This window comes from Mytilus galloprovincialis, chromosome 2 (genome assembly GCF_965363235.1).
Source record: "Mytilus galloprovincialis chromosome 2, xbMytGall1.hap1.1, whole genome shotgun sequence".
In the NCBI taxonomy this organism is placed as follows: Eukaryota; Metazoa; Mollusca; class Bivalvia; order Mytilida; family Mytilidae; genus Mytilus; species Mytilus galloprovincialis.
This window is the reverse complement of record NC_134839.1, coordinates 89774066-89790772: the sequence shown is the minus strand read 5'-3', so window position 1 is coordinate 89790772 and position 16707 is coordinate 89774066. Positions and strand designations below refer to the sequence as shown.

The 16707-nt window shown below is 32.3% G+C and overlaps 1 protein-coding gene across 1 annotated transcript in view; it reads right to left on the bottom strand.

The window, feature by feature from the left end:
- LOC143064806 (uncharacterized) overlaps positions 1–4953 on the bottom strand; it is a 39043-nt gene extending 34090 nt beyond the window's left edge. The window contains exon 1 of the mRNA XM_076237923.1: positions 4747–4953. Coding sequence (XP_076094038.1) covers positions 4747–4804 — 58 coding nt within the window. The 5' untranslated portion in view covers positions 4805–4953. The remainder of the gene's footprint in view (positions 1–4746) is intronic.
- Between the last annotated feature and the right edge of the window lie 11754 nt (positions 4954–16707).

The following is a 16707-nucleotide window of genomic DNA, read 5'->3' as shown; positions in this document are numbered from 1 at the left end:
GTTAATGAAAGTAGTTACTTACAACTCCCGTTAGCGCCATGTGTCGCATAGGGCACGAATGCATTTTGCGTTTCTGTAACTTTTAAGTTTTTTACAAGGATAGGTTGTTGGCCTATTGCTCAATCCCCAACCTGGAGAAAAGTTTCTTTCCTATAGATCCATGAGAGTAGACTCAGTAGTGTCTATGTAAAATTTCAATTCATATATATGTAGGACTCTAAAGTGTGATGGTAGGTACTCTAAAGTGTGATGGTACTCTAAAGTGTGATGGTATTCTAAAGTGTGATGGTACTCTAAAGTGTGATGGTACTCTAAAGTTTAATGGTCTAAAGTGTGATGGTACTCTAAAGTGTGATGGTACTCTAAAGTTTCATGGTCTACTCTAAAGTGTGATGGTACTCTAAAGTGTGATGGTACTCTAAAGTTTCATGGTCTACTCTAAAGTGCGATGGTCACACTTAAGTTTGATGGTCTCTCTAAAGTGCGATGGTCACACTAAAGTTTGATGGTCTACTCTAAAGTGCGATGGTCTACTCTAAAGTGCGATGGTCTACGCTAAAGTACAATGGTGTATCACGCTAAAGTGAGATGATTGTTTGTTTGCTAAAGTATGATGGAATATCACGCTAAAGTGCGATGGACCAAAAGGGTGTTAATAAAAAGTCTTCTTGCAAAAGCTAGTATGCCAAGGTTTTGTAACATAAGCGATAGGCTTTATAATTACTAGAAGGCTTAAGTGATTGTTTCTGAATCAAGAAGAACGACTACGTAAATTGCTAAAATGATAATTCAGGTGCGACAGAAATATATATATCCTGAATATGATTTTTTTTAAATCGTGCCGGTATCAAATATTTGGATAATTGGTGAAACTTGCCATTCACAAGGCTATCACTAATGTGAACATCTCCCCTGAAAGTCATCATTGTAAATTACAAATACAAAATTCGTTCATTGCATAACTTTTTTTTTGTTTGAAAAAGTCTTAATTTAAATGAAAGAGAAATGCAATGTTCTTCGAGCTTTCTCCTTTTTCGCAGCGAGTACAAATACAAGTTGTATTTCCTACAATGTACAAACTAATGTTTTAGCGGACAATTTGTATTTATGATTAAAGCATGAAACATGTAGCTTTATTTTACCGACTTTACTTTTCGATAAAATCGACATATTTTAACCGCAAAGTAAACTGCAACATAAACAATGATTTCAATAGAAACAAGATAAAGGATTCTTATGCGTATACTTTTGTATCTGTATAGTAAAATGGTCCACTGCAGGACACAAGTACTACTTCCATCACTCAAAAAAAAACATTTGCCTCAGCCGACAAAGCACGGTTAGGTTTTAATTAAGTAAGTCATGGACATTTGGTTTAAAGTTGTTATATTCTACATTTATCTTTGGGCATATTCATTTTTTTGTTTGTATAAACGACTATTCACGTCATAATCCATAGTACTTTTATTACGTCTATACTTTCGCTAACCATCACACTTTAGGGAAGACCATCTCAATTAAGCGTGACCATTGTACTTTAGCATGACCATCGCACTTAAGAGTTCTACATGTACATATATAACACTCAGAAACCTCTTTTTCCCCTTAAAAGTGTCCTATCCCCTAAATGTGATAATATGACACTATCTCTGTACACCCATACTTGTCTAGCTTGTGTATACATAGGACAAAGAAAGTATATACTTTTCACAATCGACAAATTAAAAATTCATATATTTTAAAAGTGTTCAAATGTATCCACCTGTATGACAAATGATTCGTTACAACTTTAGTTTGAAATCAAATAAAGGTGATCTTATAACAGGGACCTTAGACCTGATCTTTAAATTAAAAGCACAAAGAGAAAGTATTCCATACAAATTCTCAACAAGAACATTTGGACTACCAATTAATTTAAATTCTTTTGTCAAGCATTTTCAGGTACTGACATTAAGATATTTACTGTATCCACATTCCTTCTTTTTATTCTTTCTCTGATTATTTTACAATCTTTGCAACTTATGAGATTTCCACTTTAGATTTCATCCTTGCGTTGTAACACAGTAATTTAGCATTGATGACAATTTGATGTCCTTGAATAATGGTTTTGGTTTGAACTCCAGCAAAAAACTGGTGTTTTAAATTGAGTCCCTTGTGACTATTACAGACCAGAGGACATATTAGCGCTAAAAGATTCAAAACGTTTTGGAGGATAGAAATAATTTGGACATGTACATGTTTGGGGGGATAAAAATATTACAATTTTGAGCAGCCATATTTGGTAGTTTAACCATTTCAACACTATACACGGCATATGCCGCGATGACATACGCCGTCCGCCACTGCTATTCACGGCATATGCCGCAATGACAACCGATTTTTCATAAGGACTGTTTAACCATTCGGTTTTCATTCGGGTCCTCTCTAATTTTTCCTTGTATGAATCGAGGATATACAAGGTCTCTTTGCACTTCAAATCCAAGCAATTTTTATGGTAAAATCATGCAGTAGAAGGAAAATTGAAGGAAAATAAAAACAAATATTTTGACAAATGCAAATGGCGGAAATCAGAAACGAAGCTGTAAATATGGAAATATTTCAGCATTTCTTTGGCGAAACTGACAACAAGGATTAGTTAAAAGGTTTCTTGTTATCTCAAGGTGTGTATCACATTCAATTCGTGTGGGAAATATGATTTGATCCTCCATTACGAGACGTAGAAAAAGGGGGGAAAACGGATGTTGACTGAAAATTTTTGAGGACGGAGCCACTTATTTGTGCCACGATTACATAATACGTTGTGTATGGTGCAATACGCTACGGAATCTAGCAACTGGTGTCTTCTTTATTATATGGCAGATAAAACAACAAAATAGATGAAGACTAAAAGAAGTTTTTATTTCAAATTCAACAGAAATGTAATAAATTACACCTTTTACCTGTTAATTGCCTGAAAATGCAGGTCACCTGATAAAAATTTTACTGAAATAACTGCCCAACATTACAGTTCATACTCTCCTGAGCATTTTTCATGCAATAACTTTCTCTGTATTTCTTATAATAAAAAAGATACAGCAGTCTAAAAACGAATATACTGTTCTGATGAATGAAAACAAAAAAAATGCAGCAGCAGCAGCCATTTTTCTATTTTTTTGTGTAGCGTTGAAAGGGTTAAGGGATAGGATTTAGTGAAATGGCCACATTTCCGTTGGGTTGGGCCCAACTTGGGAATGAACAAGTTTGACAGTGTTGCATATACATAATCAAAAAGACATTTAGCAAAAATGCATATGCCTATCATTGATTTGGGCATTTTCAAATTTTTAATACAATACAAAATTGACCAGGTTGCTAGGGACAGCTTTTTATAGATATATCAACTTAAAAATGTCAAATTACAAGTATATGTACAAATGTATTTGCAGGCATTTACTATTGACTTGGTAGATTCTTGTGTTATTTCTCTGTGCCACCATTAAGGAGGGATAAATGGAATGGGCTGAGGTATACAAGACCTCAAACATGTCATCAAAAGGGAAGTAACTCTTGCTCAGTTTTTCTCAATCGAAACCTACTTATTCCGGTATTGACTAGTTTTTAGTTGACCTAGATTAAAATGCACCAAATCTGTAAAGGGTTATTTTCCTTTACATGCTTATTGAACACTGCAATAACCAAAACAAAATGGTTTCTCACTCTGATTTTGTATCCTTCAATGACAGAAACTTTGGTTAAAAATTGAATCATTTTTCTTTTGCCAAAAATGCATATTTTTAAACACAAAGGTTAAGAAGGTGTGAGTACCAAGTTATTATAAGTATCAGAGTATTGTTATAAAGGTAAACAAATCAATAGATACATGTACCTTCAGGTGTTCATTTTTCCAAGTCCCCCAACGATTTTACTTTTTTCTTATTTCTAAGTTTTGTTTATCAAAAAATGTAGGAGGTACATTGTATCTTGACATTTTTCATTATAAACTGCTTGTTTATTTTTGTAGTTTTTCAACTAAATATATTAAAAGGAAGACATGCAGAAGATACCAATCATAAATTATTCAAAGAACAAATAGATAGTCAAAGATAAACAAGTCCTAACAGAATAACTAAGGACTTAAAATTAACAACGAAGTGGGGGGTGATAAATCAGGAATTAAAAGTTTCAATTTAAGCAAAAGGTTAAGATACGTTGTACAGCCTTTTATTTTTATGCTGTCCTTCTCGTAAGAAGAAATTCTCGTTGAGGCCCCCAAAAAATATTTAACCCACAGCAATTTAAAATAAATCTGCACTTCCGTTAGCATATCAGTAGCTTTAAAGTAAAATCAGCGGCGTATCAATATATATATATATATATATATATATATATATATATACATATATATGTACATCATTCATATACTAATGGTACTACTGCCTGTACAATTTACTACAAAGAGGAAGACATTTACAAAATATAACGATAACCATTTCCCAATCTGTATTTCCTTCCTTATTGAAATGAACAGATAAAGTTACACTCAAATAACTATCAAATGAAGACATTTATCTAGACCTGTAGCACAATACACAGGCATGTACAAAATCAAAATACACCAACAGTTGAAGCCACAATGGGGATGCAGATTTTTGCGATCAATACAAACTGCGATCTTTAGTGAATATCAACAAAATGACAACTGGACTCATACCCACATTAATAATGAATACAACACAGGTAGTGGTTCGTTAAATTTCACACGCATACCTTTAAAATCGCACTGATTTTCCCAGCGAGCGGGGTATACCCCGTCCTCGGCTGCCATATTTGATTTATCTGCATTCGGAGTTCAGCGGCCTCTGGTAGCGATGTTTTGCACTAACCAGGCTTATTACATCCCAGTTATGTGTAAATATTTATCATAATGTAAATTATTTCCTAAATTAAAGAATGTATATAGCTGTATTCGATTAAGGGAAGACAGTTTCCATGGTTTATCGAGGTGGAAATTCTCGCACCTCCATAATAAAATTGGGTCTTGTCGGGGTCATCAAAATGTTTCGAGGTTGGTCAGATTCACAGTGACGTCACTTGTAAATTTTCGTCTGAATTTATAAAAATGACGTCTGTGAAAATTACGAAACGAATTTCGAATTTTTCTAACTTAATATGTCCACACTTAGCTTAAGCTGAGACATACTACAGCACACAAGATTTACAACTCCAATACATTTTTATACAATTCTCGTGCATAACATTTCTTATATAAACAAAAATGAAATTAAAAGTCTGGGGTTAGAGGGGCACTGAATTGACTCAAATTCTCATATTTAATTTTTAACTATGTAAAACATTTCTCCAAATTAAAAAAATATCTAAAATAAACAAATTTATTACATGGCATGGGCTCTTTAATATGAAACTTTGCTTCGTGTGTTTTTCAGTCTTGACGCCATCATAGGTTGAAAAGATAATGTAATCGTCGTTTTTACCTGTATAAGAATGATTTTTTGTGGAAGAGTCAAATAATTATTGGAATTTGCACAAATTGAATTGTTGACATTGAAATATTGACGCATGAAATTGATATATCAGACTGGCTGTATTGAACTGAACAAGAAACGATAAAAAAAAAATCACTACCGATACATTTAACTGTGTTGCACACATGTGCAGAAAGACTGAGGAATTTCTTCTCAATAAGTAAAATCAGAGGCGGATTCAGATGGATATGAGGTTCGGACCCTCACTTATGGTGCTACATTTATGGTTATTGTGTAGACTTTTTTTTATAATACTCTCCTACCGTTGCCTAGTTTGCCCTCTTTCAAAAACGCCAAACAAAAGGTAAGATAAGTCTAGAATTATTTTGTCTCAGGGCGAATATGAATACCTTTAAATTAAACATGTATTAAGATTTAACTGGAGAATCTAAACATTATCAAATGTCTGAGTGTATTTACTATATTGAAATATAAAGTGCATTTTTCCTCTGGTGTTTTAAAGAAATAATTTGCTTTTAAAACAGTGTGTTGATGGAAAACCATGGGATATTATCTACAAGTTTATGTAGTACTATATTCAGTTGATAATAAGATATGCAGCTCAACTTTTAAACCCGCTTCATTTGGTTGCACCTGTCATAAGTCAAGAATCTGATGTTCAGTAGCTATCGTTTTTTGATTTGGTTCATAAGTATTTCTCGTTTTCTCATTTTGTATATAGATTAGACCGTTGTTTTACACTAGTCAATTTTTGGGCTCTTTGTAGCTTGCTGTTTGGTGTTAGAGCCAAGGCTCGGTGTTGAATACCACACTTTGACCTATAGTGGTTTCTTTTACATATTATGACTTGGATGGGGAGTGGTCTCATTAGTATTATACTAAACCCCTAACAGGGGAAATTGTGCTTGACTTTCCATATGACAATACAATCAATCAGTTTAATCGAAGTCTGGATCTGTATTGCATGACAGTACCTGCTTATCTATGCACCATAGTCATTTCCCTTACTTTCTTTTGTTTCCTTTTCTGACGGACTTCTTTTAACTTAGTTTTACTATGCACAGTGTTGTGTGTATTTTCTACATTGACTAGAGGTATGGGGAAGGGGTTGAAATCTCAATATAAACTTGTTTAACCCAGCTTCATTTTTGAGTCTAGCTGTTTCAAGTCAGGAGCCTCTGCTATGGCAAGCTTTTAACTATTTATTTGATTATCAAGACATCTCCTATAATATATAAGATATCTTATATATTATAGGAGATATCTTATATATAATAAGAATATGTGGTATGATTGCCAACAAGACAACTCTCCACAAGAGACCAAAATGACACAGATATTTACAACTTTAGGTCATCGTACGGCCTTCAACAATGAGCAAAGCCCATACCACATAATCAGTTATAAAAGGCCCCGAAATAACAATGTAAAACAATTCAAACTAGAAAACTACCGGCCTAATTTATGTAAAAAAATGAACGAAAAACAAATATGTAACACATAAACAAACGACAACCACTGAATTACTGGCTCCTGGCTTGGGACAGGCACATACATACAGGATATGGCGAGGTTAAACATGTTAGCGGGATCCCAACCCTCCCCTAACCTTGGACAGTTGTATGTCAGTACAACATCAGAACGAACCATATAAAAATCAGTTGAAAAAGGCTTAACTCATCAAATGGACAAAAATACAAGTAGTTTTAAAGATATCTTATATAATTTAGAAGATATCTTAAAAAATATTACATAGTTTATAAGATATATAATATATTAATTTCATTTTTATAAGATATCTTATATAATTTCATTTTTATAAGATATCTTATATAATTTCATTTTTATAAGATATCTTATAAATAAAATTATATGAGATATCTTATAAACTATATAAGATATCTCATAAACTATATAAGATATCTCATAAACTATATAAAATATCTCATAAACTATATAAGATATCTCATAAACTATATAAGATATCTTATTAACTATATAAGATATCTTATTAACTATATAAGATATCTTATAAACTATATAAGATATCTTATAAACTATATAAAATATCTTATAAAGTTTAAGAGATATTTTGAAGTAAGAATAAATAGCAAAACGGCTTGTCATACTCTGGCCTTTGTTAGTCTTGAATGATTGTTAATTTTAGTTCATTTATAAGTTTTGGGGGTTTAGTTTGACGTTCAGTTTTCACTGAACTAGTACATAGTTTTGTTTAGGAGCCATCTGTCTAGTAGCCCGCCTCTGGGTGCGAGATTTTCTCTTGAAGATCCGTTGATGGCCTTCGGCTGTTTCTGCTCTTTGGTCGGGTGGTTGTCTCTGTGACACATTCCCCATTTCCATTCTCAATTTTATTAATTGTAGAAACATCGTCGTTGGTTTTTTTCTTTCAATATGTCATGTTACGGCATGACCATATATATATTGTATACGGTTTTGCTTATCATTGTTAAAAGCCGTATGGAAATCTATAGTTGCGTAATCCACACCAGTTGAATATATGCAGTTGTTTCATTGGCAATCATAGTGATACCACAACTCCTTATAACATGTTAAATTAAATATATAATCTCAAGTCTACACAGTTAATCTGTGTGGCATACTAGAAAAAAAAAACACAATTATATGATAAGATAAGATAAGAAAACTTTATTTTGATTCGGCATAAGTACAAATAAGCAACACAAGCTCTAAGGAGCCTTTAACCGAATATAAAACATATAAATAACATAAAACAGTGCATTTAGACATATAAAACAACCTGTAATAATAAGTTGAAATCTCACATACATAGCATGCAATAAAAATAAGCAACAAATTTTCGAATAAAGTAAAAACATGCTACACCAGAGCAACCAAAAGCAGCATAAATAATAATCAGCTCAAGAATTATCTGCAAGCAGAACAGCGACATTCCAAACCGTTCCAGGACTGAACAAGACTTTTAAAATGTGAAAAACTGTTTTCAGTCCTGAAATGGTTTGGAAGACTGTTCCAAAAAGTAGCAGCAGCAAATTTGAACGATTTTTTTTTTACTGTAACGGATTGACTTTACCTGTGGAATTTCAAGAATATTTACATACCTGAAAGAATATTTAAATTTTTTGACATTCACCAAATTGTGTAAGCACACAGGAGCTATGTTGTTACTAATTTTAAAAGTTTCTAGAGCCATTGTTCTTATCCGTCTGATCTGCAAGGAGGGCACCTTAGCTTTAAGTAAGAGGTCCTCGTAGGAGCTGGTAAAATCCTCATATACAAAACGGAGTACTCTTTCCTGCACCTTTTCTAGTTTTTTAGAATTTTTCTCAGTGTAAAAATGCCATGCCAAAGGGCAAAAATTAAAATTACTAAGAATAAAAGTATGAAATATAGTAAGTTTACTAAGTCTATCCAAAACTGAGCCTAAACGTTTTAAAACATTTAATTGCTGTGATGCCTTCCTGCAGATTGAGCTAATATGAACATCAAAATTTAGCTGGTAGTCTATTTCTATGTGAATAATTTTGCTGTTTTTCACATGCAAGGTTCGAATTTTGAATATGTATAGATGGGTTCTTTTCAAAGGTCTTTTTGCCAACAGCCAAAACTTGAAATTTGTCAGGATTTGCTTGCATGTTATTCACCTTGAACCACTCAATAAGTATTTTTGAATCAGATTCCAAAGTTGAAATTAGTAAATCGAAATCTGGAGTACAGAAAGACAAAGTATTGTCATCTGCATAGTTATATAAACTACCATTTAACCTTGCTCATACATCTAAATTGGATATTTACAGTGAGGGAAATAAGGAAGTCGAAAAGAACAGAACTTTCTGCACACTATATACAAAGTTCATTGCATGTGGCGGTATGGAAAAGAGAAAATATCATTTATGAATATGTTAAACAACAATGGCCCTAGTATCGAACCCTGTGGTACGCCTTTATGGATGTCAGCCCAACCACTAAGAACATTGTTGACTTTAATTTACTGTTTTCGATTAGATAAATAGGACTTTAAAAGAGCAACAGTATTGGGGTTAAACCATATGCTGATAATTTATCTAGCATAATATTGTGAGGCAGTCAGTCAAAAGCCTTAGAAAGATCCATTAATACCGCTGCAATTTACTGGTTTTTATCAAGAGCTTCACGCCAGTCTTCTAAGGGGGGAGGGCAAGGGGGGTCCCAATAACAGCAAAACAGCAAATTGATTTGGCTCATAACAGATAACAAGGAATTAAAATGGACAAAAACAGATAACAGTAAATGAAATATTAAAATAATTCGATCTTTGACAAATCAGTAATTCTTATTACGGATATAATCCTTTGTAATGCATTCCATTTTCTATGACTTTGTTTTTAGTATTAATTTATGTATCTAGAATGTGTTTAAATTATTACTCAATATATTATAATATTTTTTATACGCTCGTTTACGGAACGTATTATGGTATACTGCTGTCCGTCTGTTGTCAACATGTCGGACATTAACTCAAAAACTCTTTAACCAATTTGCATTAAACTTTGGGAAATTGTTTATATTTATTGACGTGAGCTCCCTTTTTTTTTTTTTTTTTTTTTTTTTATAAATTTTAGATTTTAAGATTCTGGGTAATGGGTTTTTATTGAATAAAATTGGTGGTTTTTTTTCAGTTTTCTGATAATATCTCAAAAATGCTTTCGCAAAGCAAGGAATTTTGGTGAATTGTTTATATCTATTAACATGAGGTCACTTTTAATTTTTATAAATTTTAGATCTTACGTTTCCGAGTTAACGGGTTGTATTAATTAAAAAGGGGGGATTTTCCAGTTTTAGACATTAAGCAGTTCTCATGAAACTTTGCTGAAATGTTTATATCTATTGTTGTAAACTCCCTTTCGATTTTTATAAATTTTCGATTTTATGTTATTGAGTTCAGGGATCTTATTCATTAGAAAAAGGTGGTATTTTCTAGTTTTCAAAAATAACTCAAAAATGCTTTCAGCAGTTCTCATGAAACGTTGGTGTATTGTTTATATATATTGACTGAAGCTCCCTTTGTTGCTAATAAAAAAAATGACTCAAAAGAGTTTGAATATTCTGACTTTTTCTAAATGATCATTTAATGAGGTGTGTGAATTTTTCTTAATAAGACTATGAGGCAAAGTGGTATATAAGGTAGAAAAATCAAAAGCACCAATTATAAGCATGCAATTTATCAAGTACTTCGAACGAATTTTGACACTCCAAAAGCAATTTATTCCACTATTTTCATAGGCCTTATTTGAACAATTTTTTATCAGCTAAGGTTTTTGATTGTACCAAGTGTACTAGTAAGTAGAATACATAGTTTAGTAGGGAAACAATGGCTTGAAACGAAATTAATCTTTGTTTGTAATGAGTTATGTGCAGCTTCGGACCCAAGTACATGGTTGGAACTTTCATTGTACAATGCATTTGGTTCTGCTTTGAAAAGAATCACAGAGCTGAGTCTATGTACCATGTTATATAAAAGGTTAAGTGGTTGACAGGACCTAGTCCTTAATTGAGATCCTTGTCAGATATTCCTGGCCATATGTTTTCCTATTTGTCATATTAAGAATTGTTTTAATTTAATATGTTCGTACGGGAAACAAGGAACGGTATTCTCATACAAAAAATTAAGATAATTCTAAATACACATTCATAAAAAAAATGGAATTTATTACAAAGGATAATCATAAGATATACTTGAATTGTCCTGGACCTCACTTCTGAGATGGGTATATGTTAATGGAATCCTTCTCTGAATACGGAACACATATATTAGTAGTGATAGACCCCAATGCCCAATGATCTTCAATTCATACCGAATATTGACTGTCAAAAAAAATGCTAACATTCCAATTTTCAATAACAGTTAACAGCAAATACATTATCACAATAACAGATAACAAAAAAAAAACAAAAGCCCAATAACAGCTAACAAAGAATAAGACAATAACAGCTAACAGCAAATATATTTTAAAAATAACAGATAACAAAAAGTTAAATTGCCCCATAACAGCATAACAGTTAAACCCCTTGCCCCCCACTTCTAACACTCCGAGAAGTGTGGTCTGATATCCATGTCCACGTCTAAATGCACACAAAAATGGATTAAATATTTTATCAAAATAATCAGTTAATTGAATTTCCTATATTTTTTCAAAGATTTTAGAAAATATGGGTAAGACACTAACTGGTCTATAATTTGTTTTTAATAATGGGTCACTCTTTTTATGAAGGGGGGTCGCTTGGGCTTCTTTAAGTTTATTAGGGAAACAGTTATTTTCAATTGACAAATTTACAAGAGTTGTCAGCTGTAGTGCAATATAAGATTTACAATTTTTTACTATTTTTGCTGGAATACCATCAGCTCCTGTAGCCTTCTTTATGTTTATTTTATCTAAAAAAAAATCGACAGTATCTTTAGATACTATTTGAATTCAAAATCAGAATCATTCTTTCTGTTAATTAAAATTTCTTTTATACTTGGATGATTCGAGGGGTCATATACCACATCTGCTCCAATTTTGTCTGCTACTGTGGAGAAAAAAATATTAAAAACATTGAATGACAATTCTTATTCAATTCTGAAGCTGACTATTTTCTAGTGTCTTTATGTAGGTATAAGAAAAGCAGTTTCATAACATCATAAAGCAGTTGATATAAATTTTATGTTACAATGCATAATACTGTAATACTCGTTACAACAATCCAGTAAATTCACAAAAATACTGAACTCCGAGGAAAATTTAAAGTTAAAAATGGAAAGTCTTTTATCAAATGGCAAAATCAAAAGCCCAAACACATCAATGGGCAACAACTGTTACATTCCTGACTTGGTTTAGGCATTTTCTACATAGATTAAACATAAGCTGTGCATACTTATAAAAAATATAGAATGAATGGTGGATCAAAGGCTACATACAAGTGCATTAATACATTTAATGTGAGCTCTGAATAGGGGAAATCTGCTGATCTTGTACTAGAATACTAACTATACTATCTATACTATTAAACGAGAAGACCTCATTTTGGGTGTCGCTTCTCTTCTTTCCACAATAAATTAATCAACACGCCTCTGTGTCCTATAGGTACAGTGCATAGTCGCATTTGTCATCCATTCATATGATTATTCAGATTGAGTTATTTTGGGAGAAAAACGAGAAAAAAGGCATCCGGATATTGTCCCGTCATTGGACTAAATTTTAAGTCAGATTAGACTTCCGGTTTGCGTTTTTCTGTATACTTTGAACATACATATACTACAAATTTAACTTTATAAAGTGTATTTTAATTCTATCTGCTATCATTTTCAAGTTTACTATCCACGGCGGTCACAGAGTTTATCAAATAGAGGGTCTGTATACTATATCAATGACCATTAGTAAACTTAGAATTGAAAGTAAATACACTTTATTTATATAGTAATGAATGTTCATAATATACAGATAAGCGCTAAAATTATTCATGTGAACTTTTGATACCTTTTCTGAAATTCTCCGTCATTAAATCTTTTACAAAATTCATTGATTACAAAAAAAAAAAGAAGATGTGGTATGATTGCCATGTTGAGACAACTCTCCACAAGAGACCAAAATGACACAGAAATTAACAACTATAGGTCATCATAGGGCCTTCAACAACGAGCAAAGCCCATACCTATCCACGGCGGTTACAGAGTTTATTAAATAGAGGGTCTGTATACTATATCAATGACCACCATGAATCGATTAGTAAACTTAGAATTCAAAGTAAATACACTTTATTTATATATAGTAATGAATGTTCATAATATACAGATAAGCGCTAAAATTATTCATGTTAACTTTTGATACCTTTTCTGAAATTCTCTGTCATTAAATCTTTTACAAAATTCATTGATTACAAAAAAAAAGAAGATGTGGTATGATCGCCATGTCGAGACAACTCTCCACAAGAGACCAAAATGACACAGAAATTAACAACTATAGGTCACCATACGGCCTTCAACAACGAGCAAAGCCCATACCGCATACTCAGTTTTAAAAGGCCCCGAAATGACGATGTAAAACAATTCAAACGAGAAAACTAGCGGCCTTATTTGTGTACAAAAAATGAGCGAAAAACAAATATGTAACACATCAACAAAAGACAACCACTGAATTACAGGCTCCTTACTTAAATGTTCACAACATACTAAAGGTATGTTCATATTAAAATTGATAGAAAACCAAAAATTAGGAATTTAGGAAATATAGGAGGAGGGATAAAAAAAACATTTTCCTATCCCCAATAACCTATGACTCATGATACGTTTGCTGAAATTCTCCAGTCATTCAATATTTTACAAAATTCTTCAAACAACACTTTACATACTTTAAACTGCGATCTGAATGCCCGCGATTTCGCGGGTGTGTTCTAGTTAGTATAATAGTACAAGGCCTGTTTTCAACGTCACTTTAGATAAATGCTCAAGTCAGACAAGCTTTTTGCACCCCTTAGGAGTGAAGGTTTTCTTTATACAGATCCCTTGAAAAAAGCTAATATATTAAACGAACAATTTAAATCAACTTTTACATCTGATATTAATACAGTTATCCCTGACAAAGATCCATCAACACATCCAATAATGGACAAAATAGACATCAACAAAGAAGGCATCTATAAATTAATTAAAAAAATAAATCCAAAAACGGCAACAGGACCAAATAACATTACTGAAAAGGAAAACATCAACACATGCACAGACATATTCACTCTAATTTTTACAAAATCAATGCAAACAGGAATAGACCCTCACGATTGGAACCACGCAAATGTAACACCTGTTTTCAAAAAAGGAGAAAAACAGCATCCTGGTAACTAACGTCCAATTGCATTAACATGTATTTCCTGCAAATTATTAGAGAACATAATTGCAAGCATCATCAAGAAACACCTTGGATCCAACAACATACTTTATGACTTGCAGCACAGCTTCAGGGCAAAATAGATCATGCGAATCCCAAATAATATCACTAATTCACCAGCTGTGTTCAAATAACGACAAAAACATACAAACCGATCTAATCATCATGGATTTCGCAAAAGCCTTTGACAAGGTTCCCCACAACCGTTAACTATATAAACTTATTTTAAATTTTTCGGTGTATCAGATCAAGCTACAAACTAGATAAAATCTTTCCTCAGTCAAATCGTCCATAAACAGTTATGCTAGAAAACCATTCCTCTGACAACATACCAGTTACATCAGGTGTTCCGCAGGGTACTGTATTAGGTCCAATACTATTTTTAATATACATTAATGACTTACCTGACTAAATTTTACATCACAGTCAAATCAGGTTCTTTGCTGACGATAGCATCATTTACCGACAGATAAAATCAACATAAGATTGCTTTTAACTCCAGGAAGACATAGAAGGGGCAATCAAATGGGAACAAGACTGGCTAATGCTGTTCCACTCTGACAAATGCAACATACTTCGAGTGACCGCAAAGAAAACACCTATCCATTTTTATTATAACATGCACGGTCACATTCTTGAGTCAGCTGAAAATGCAAAATATTTAGGTATAACTATATTATCAAATTTAAAATGGAACAAACACATTCAGAACATGACATCAAAAGCAAATAAGACCCTTGGATTCATCAGAAGAAATTTAAAAATAAACTCAGTGAGACAGTAACTATCAAAGACCGAGAATACCAAGCCCTTATTAGACCAAAACTTGAATACTGCTTCCTTGTCTGGGACCCTTATACAACAGTAACATTAACGTCATAGATAAAGTCCACAGACGTGCAGCGAGATATGTATGCTCCAACTACAAATATACTGAAAGTGTAACAAACATGATAAACACACTTCATTGGCCAACATTACAAGAAAGGAAATTCAAAAGCAGATTAAATATGTTCCATAGAATAACAAACATCAAAATTGCAATACCACATACTGACATACTAATCAAAAGCAAATCAAACACCAGGTCTATCCACGAACAAACATAGCGACAAATTCGATGCAGCAAAGACAGTACGTTACAAATTTTCATTTTTCTGCCAAACTATAAAAGACTTGAACAAATTACCTGAACCAATAGCCCGCAGCACCACTACTGAGTGTTCCAAGATGAAACTCACTAGAGAGATGCTCTTTGACACTTACAAACACCTACATCTTTAATATATATCTTGTTTTTATCTTATACCAAAAATTAAAAATAGAAATTGAAAAATATTACTTACCTATACATCTATAATACTAAAATAACGAGGTCCAATTTGTCAGCAGTCATGGGGTAAAACACGATAAATCAAAGAATTAAACTTTATATATTACAAATTTTACAAGAACAGAATTCAGATATTACAGAATCATCAAAACTATCATTTTTCGACATTTTTGTTTTTCAAATAAACGTGCACACTATGTTGACCAATTGAATATGTTGAAAGATAGGGCACCTTTGGCAAAACTAAGGCTAAGTGCACACAATCTTGAAATTGAAAGAGGTAGATACATGCAAGTTAACAGAGAAAAAAGGTTGTGCAAATTATGTCATAATAAAAATATAGAAGACGAAAAACATTTTATCTTGCACTGCACAAAATATGAATTTATAACTGAGAAATGTTCTTATATCAAAATTGTCCTATTTTAAAAATTATGACAAACAATCCAAAACTGAGGATGAATATATCAAACTACTACTTAATAACAAGTGTAGAAAAACACTTAGATTAATATCATCTTTTATTAATCAATCATTTGAATTTAAGGAAAAATGTCCTTATAAATGAGTAATATGAACAATTTGAAGCTATAACATACAATATACTTATGTCAGTAGTCTATTCTTACAAATTAACCTATATATATTGATATTTATAACTGCACATTTCATTGTTCGAAATGTGCCCAATGATATGCTATGTAGTATTGTTTATATATATATAGTTATGTACTTTAATTCAGTCAAGGACCCGCGATAACACGGGTGTGTTCTAGTTTGTATATATAAAAATAGAAAAAATATTATAAAATCAAAAATTTATTTTTAAACATTAACAATATTGTAAAACCAGGCATGCGTCGGAAAGTAATCATCAACCAGTTGAGGTTTTTCTGTATATAAAGAAGAAGAAGAAGAAAGACTAATTCTTGTTTTGTGAACATGATTTCAACACGAGTTACTTCTCTTTGATTTAATTCGTGTCGTTTAT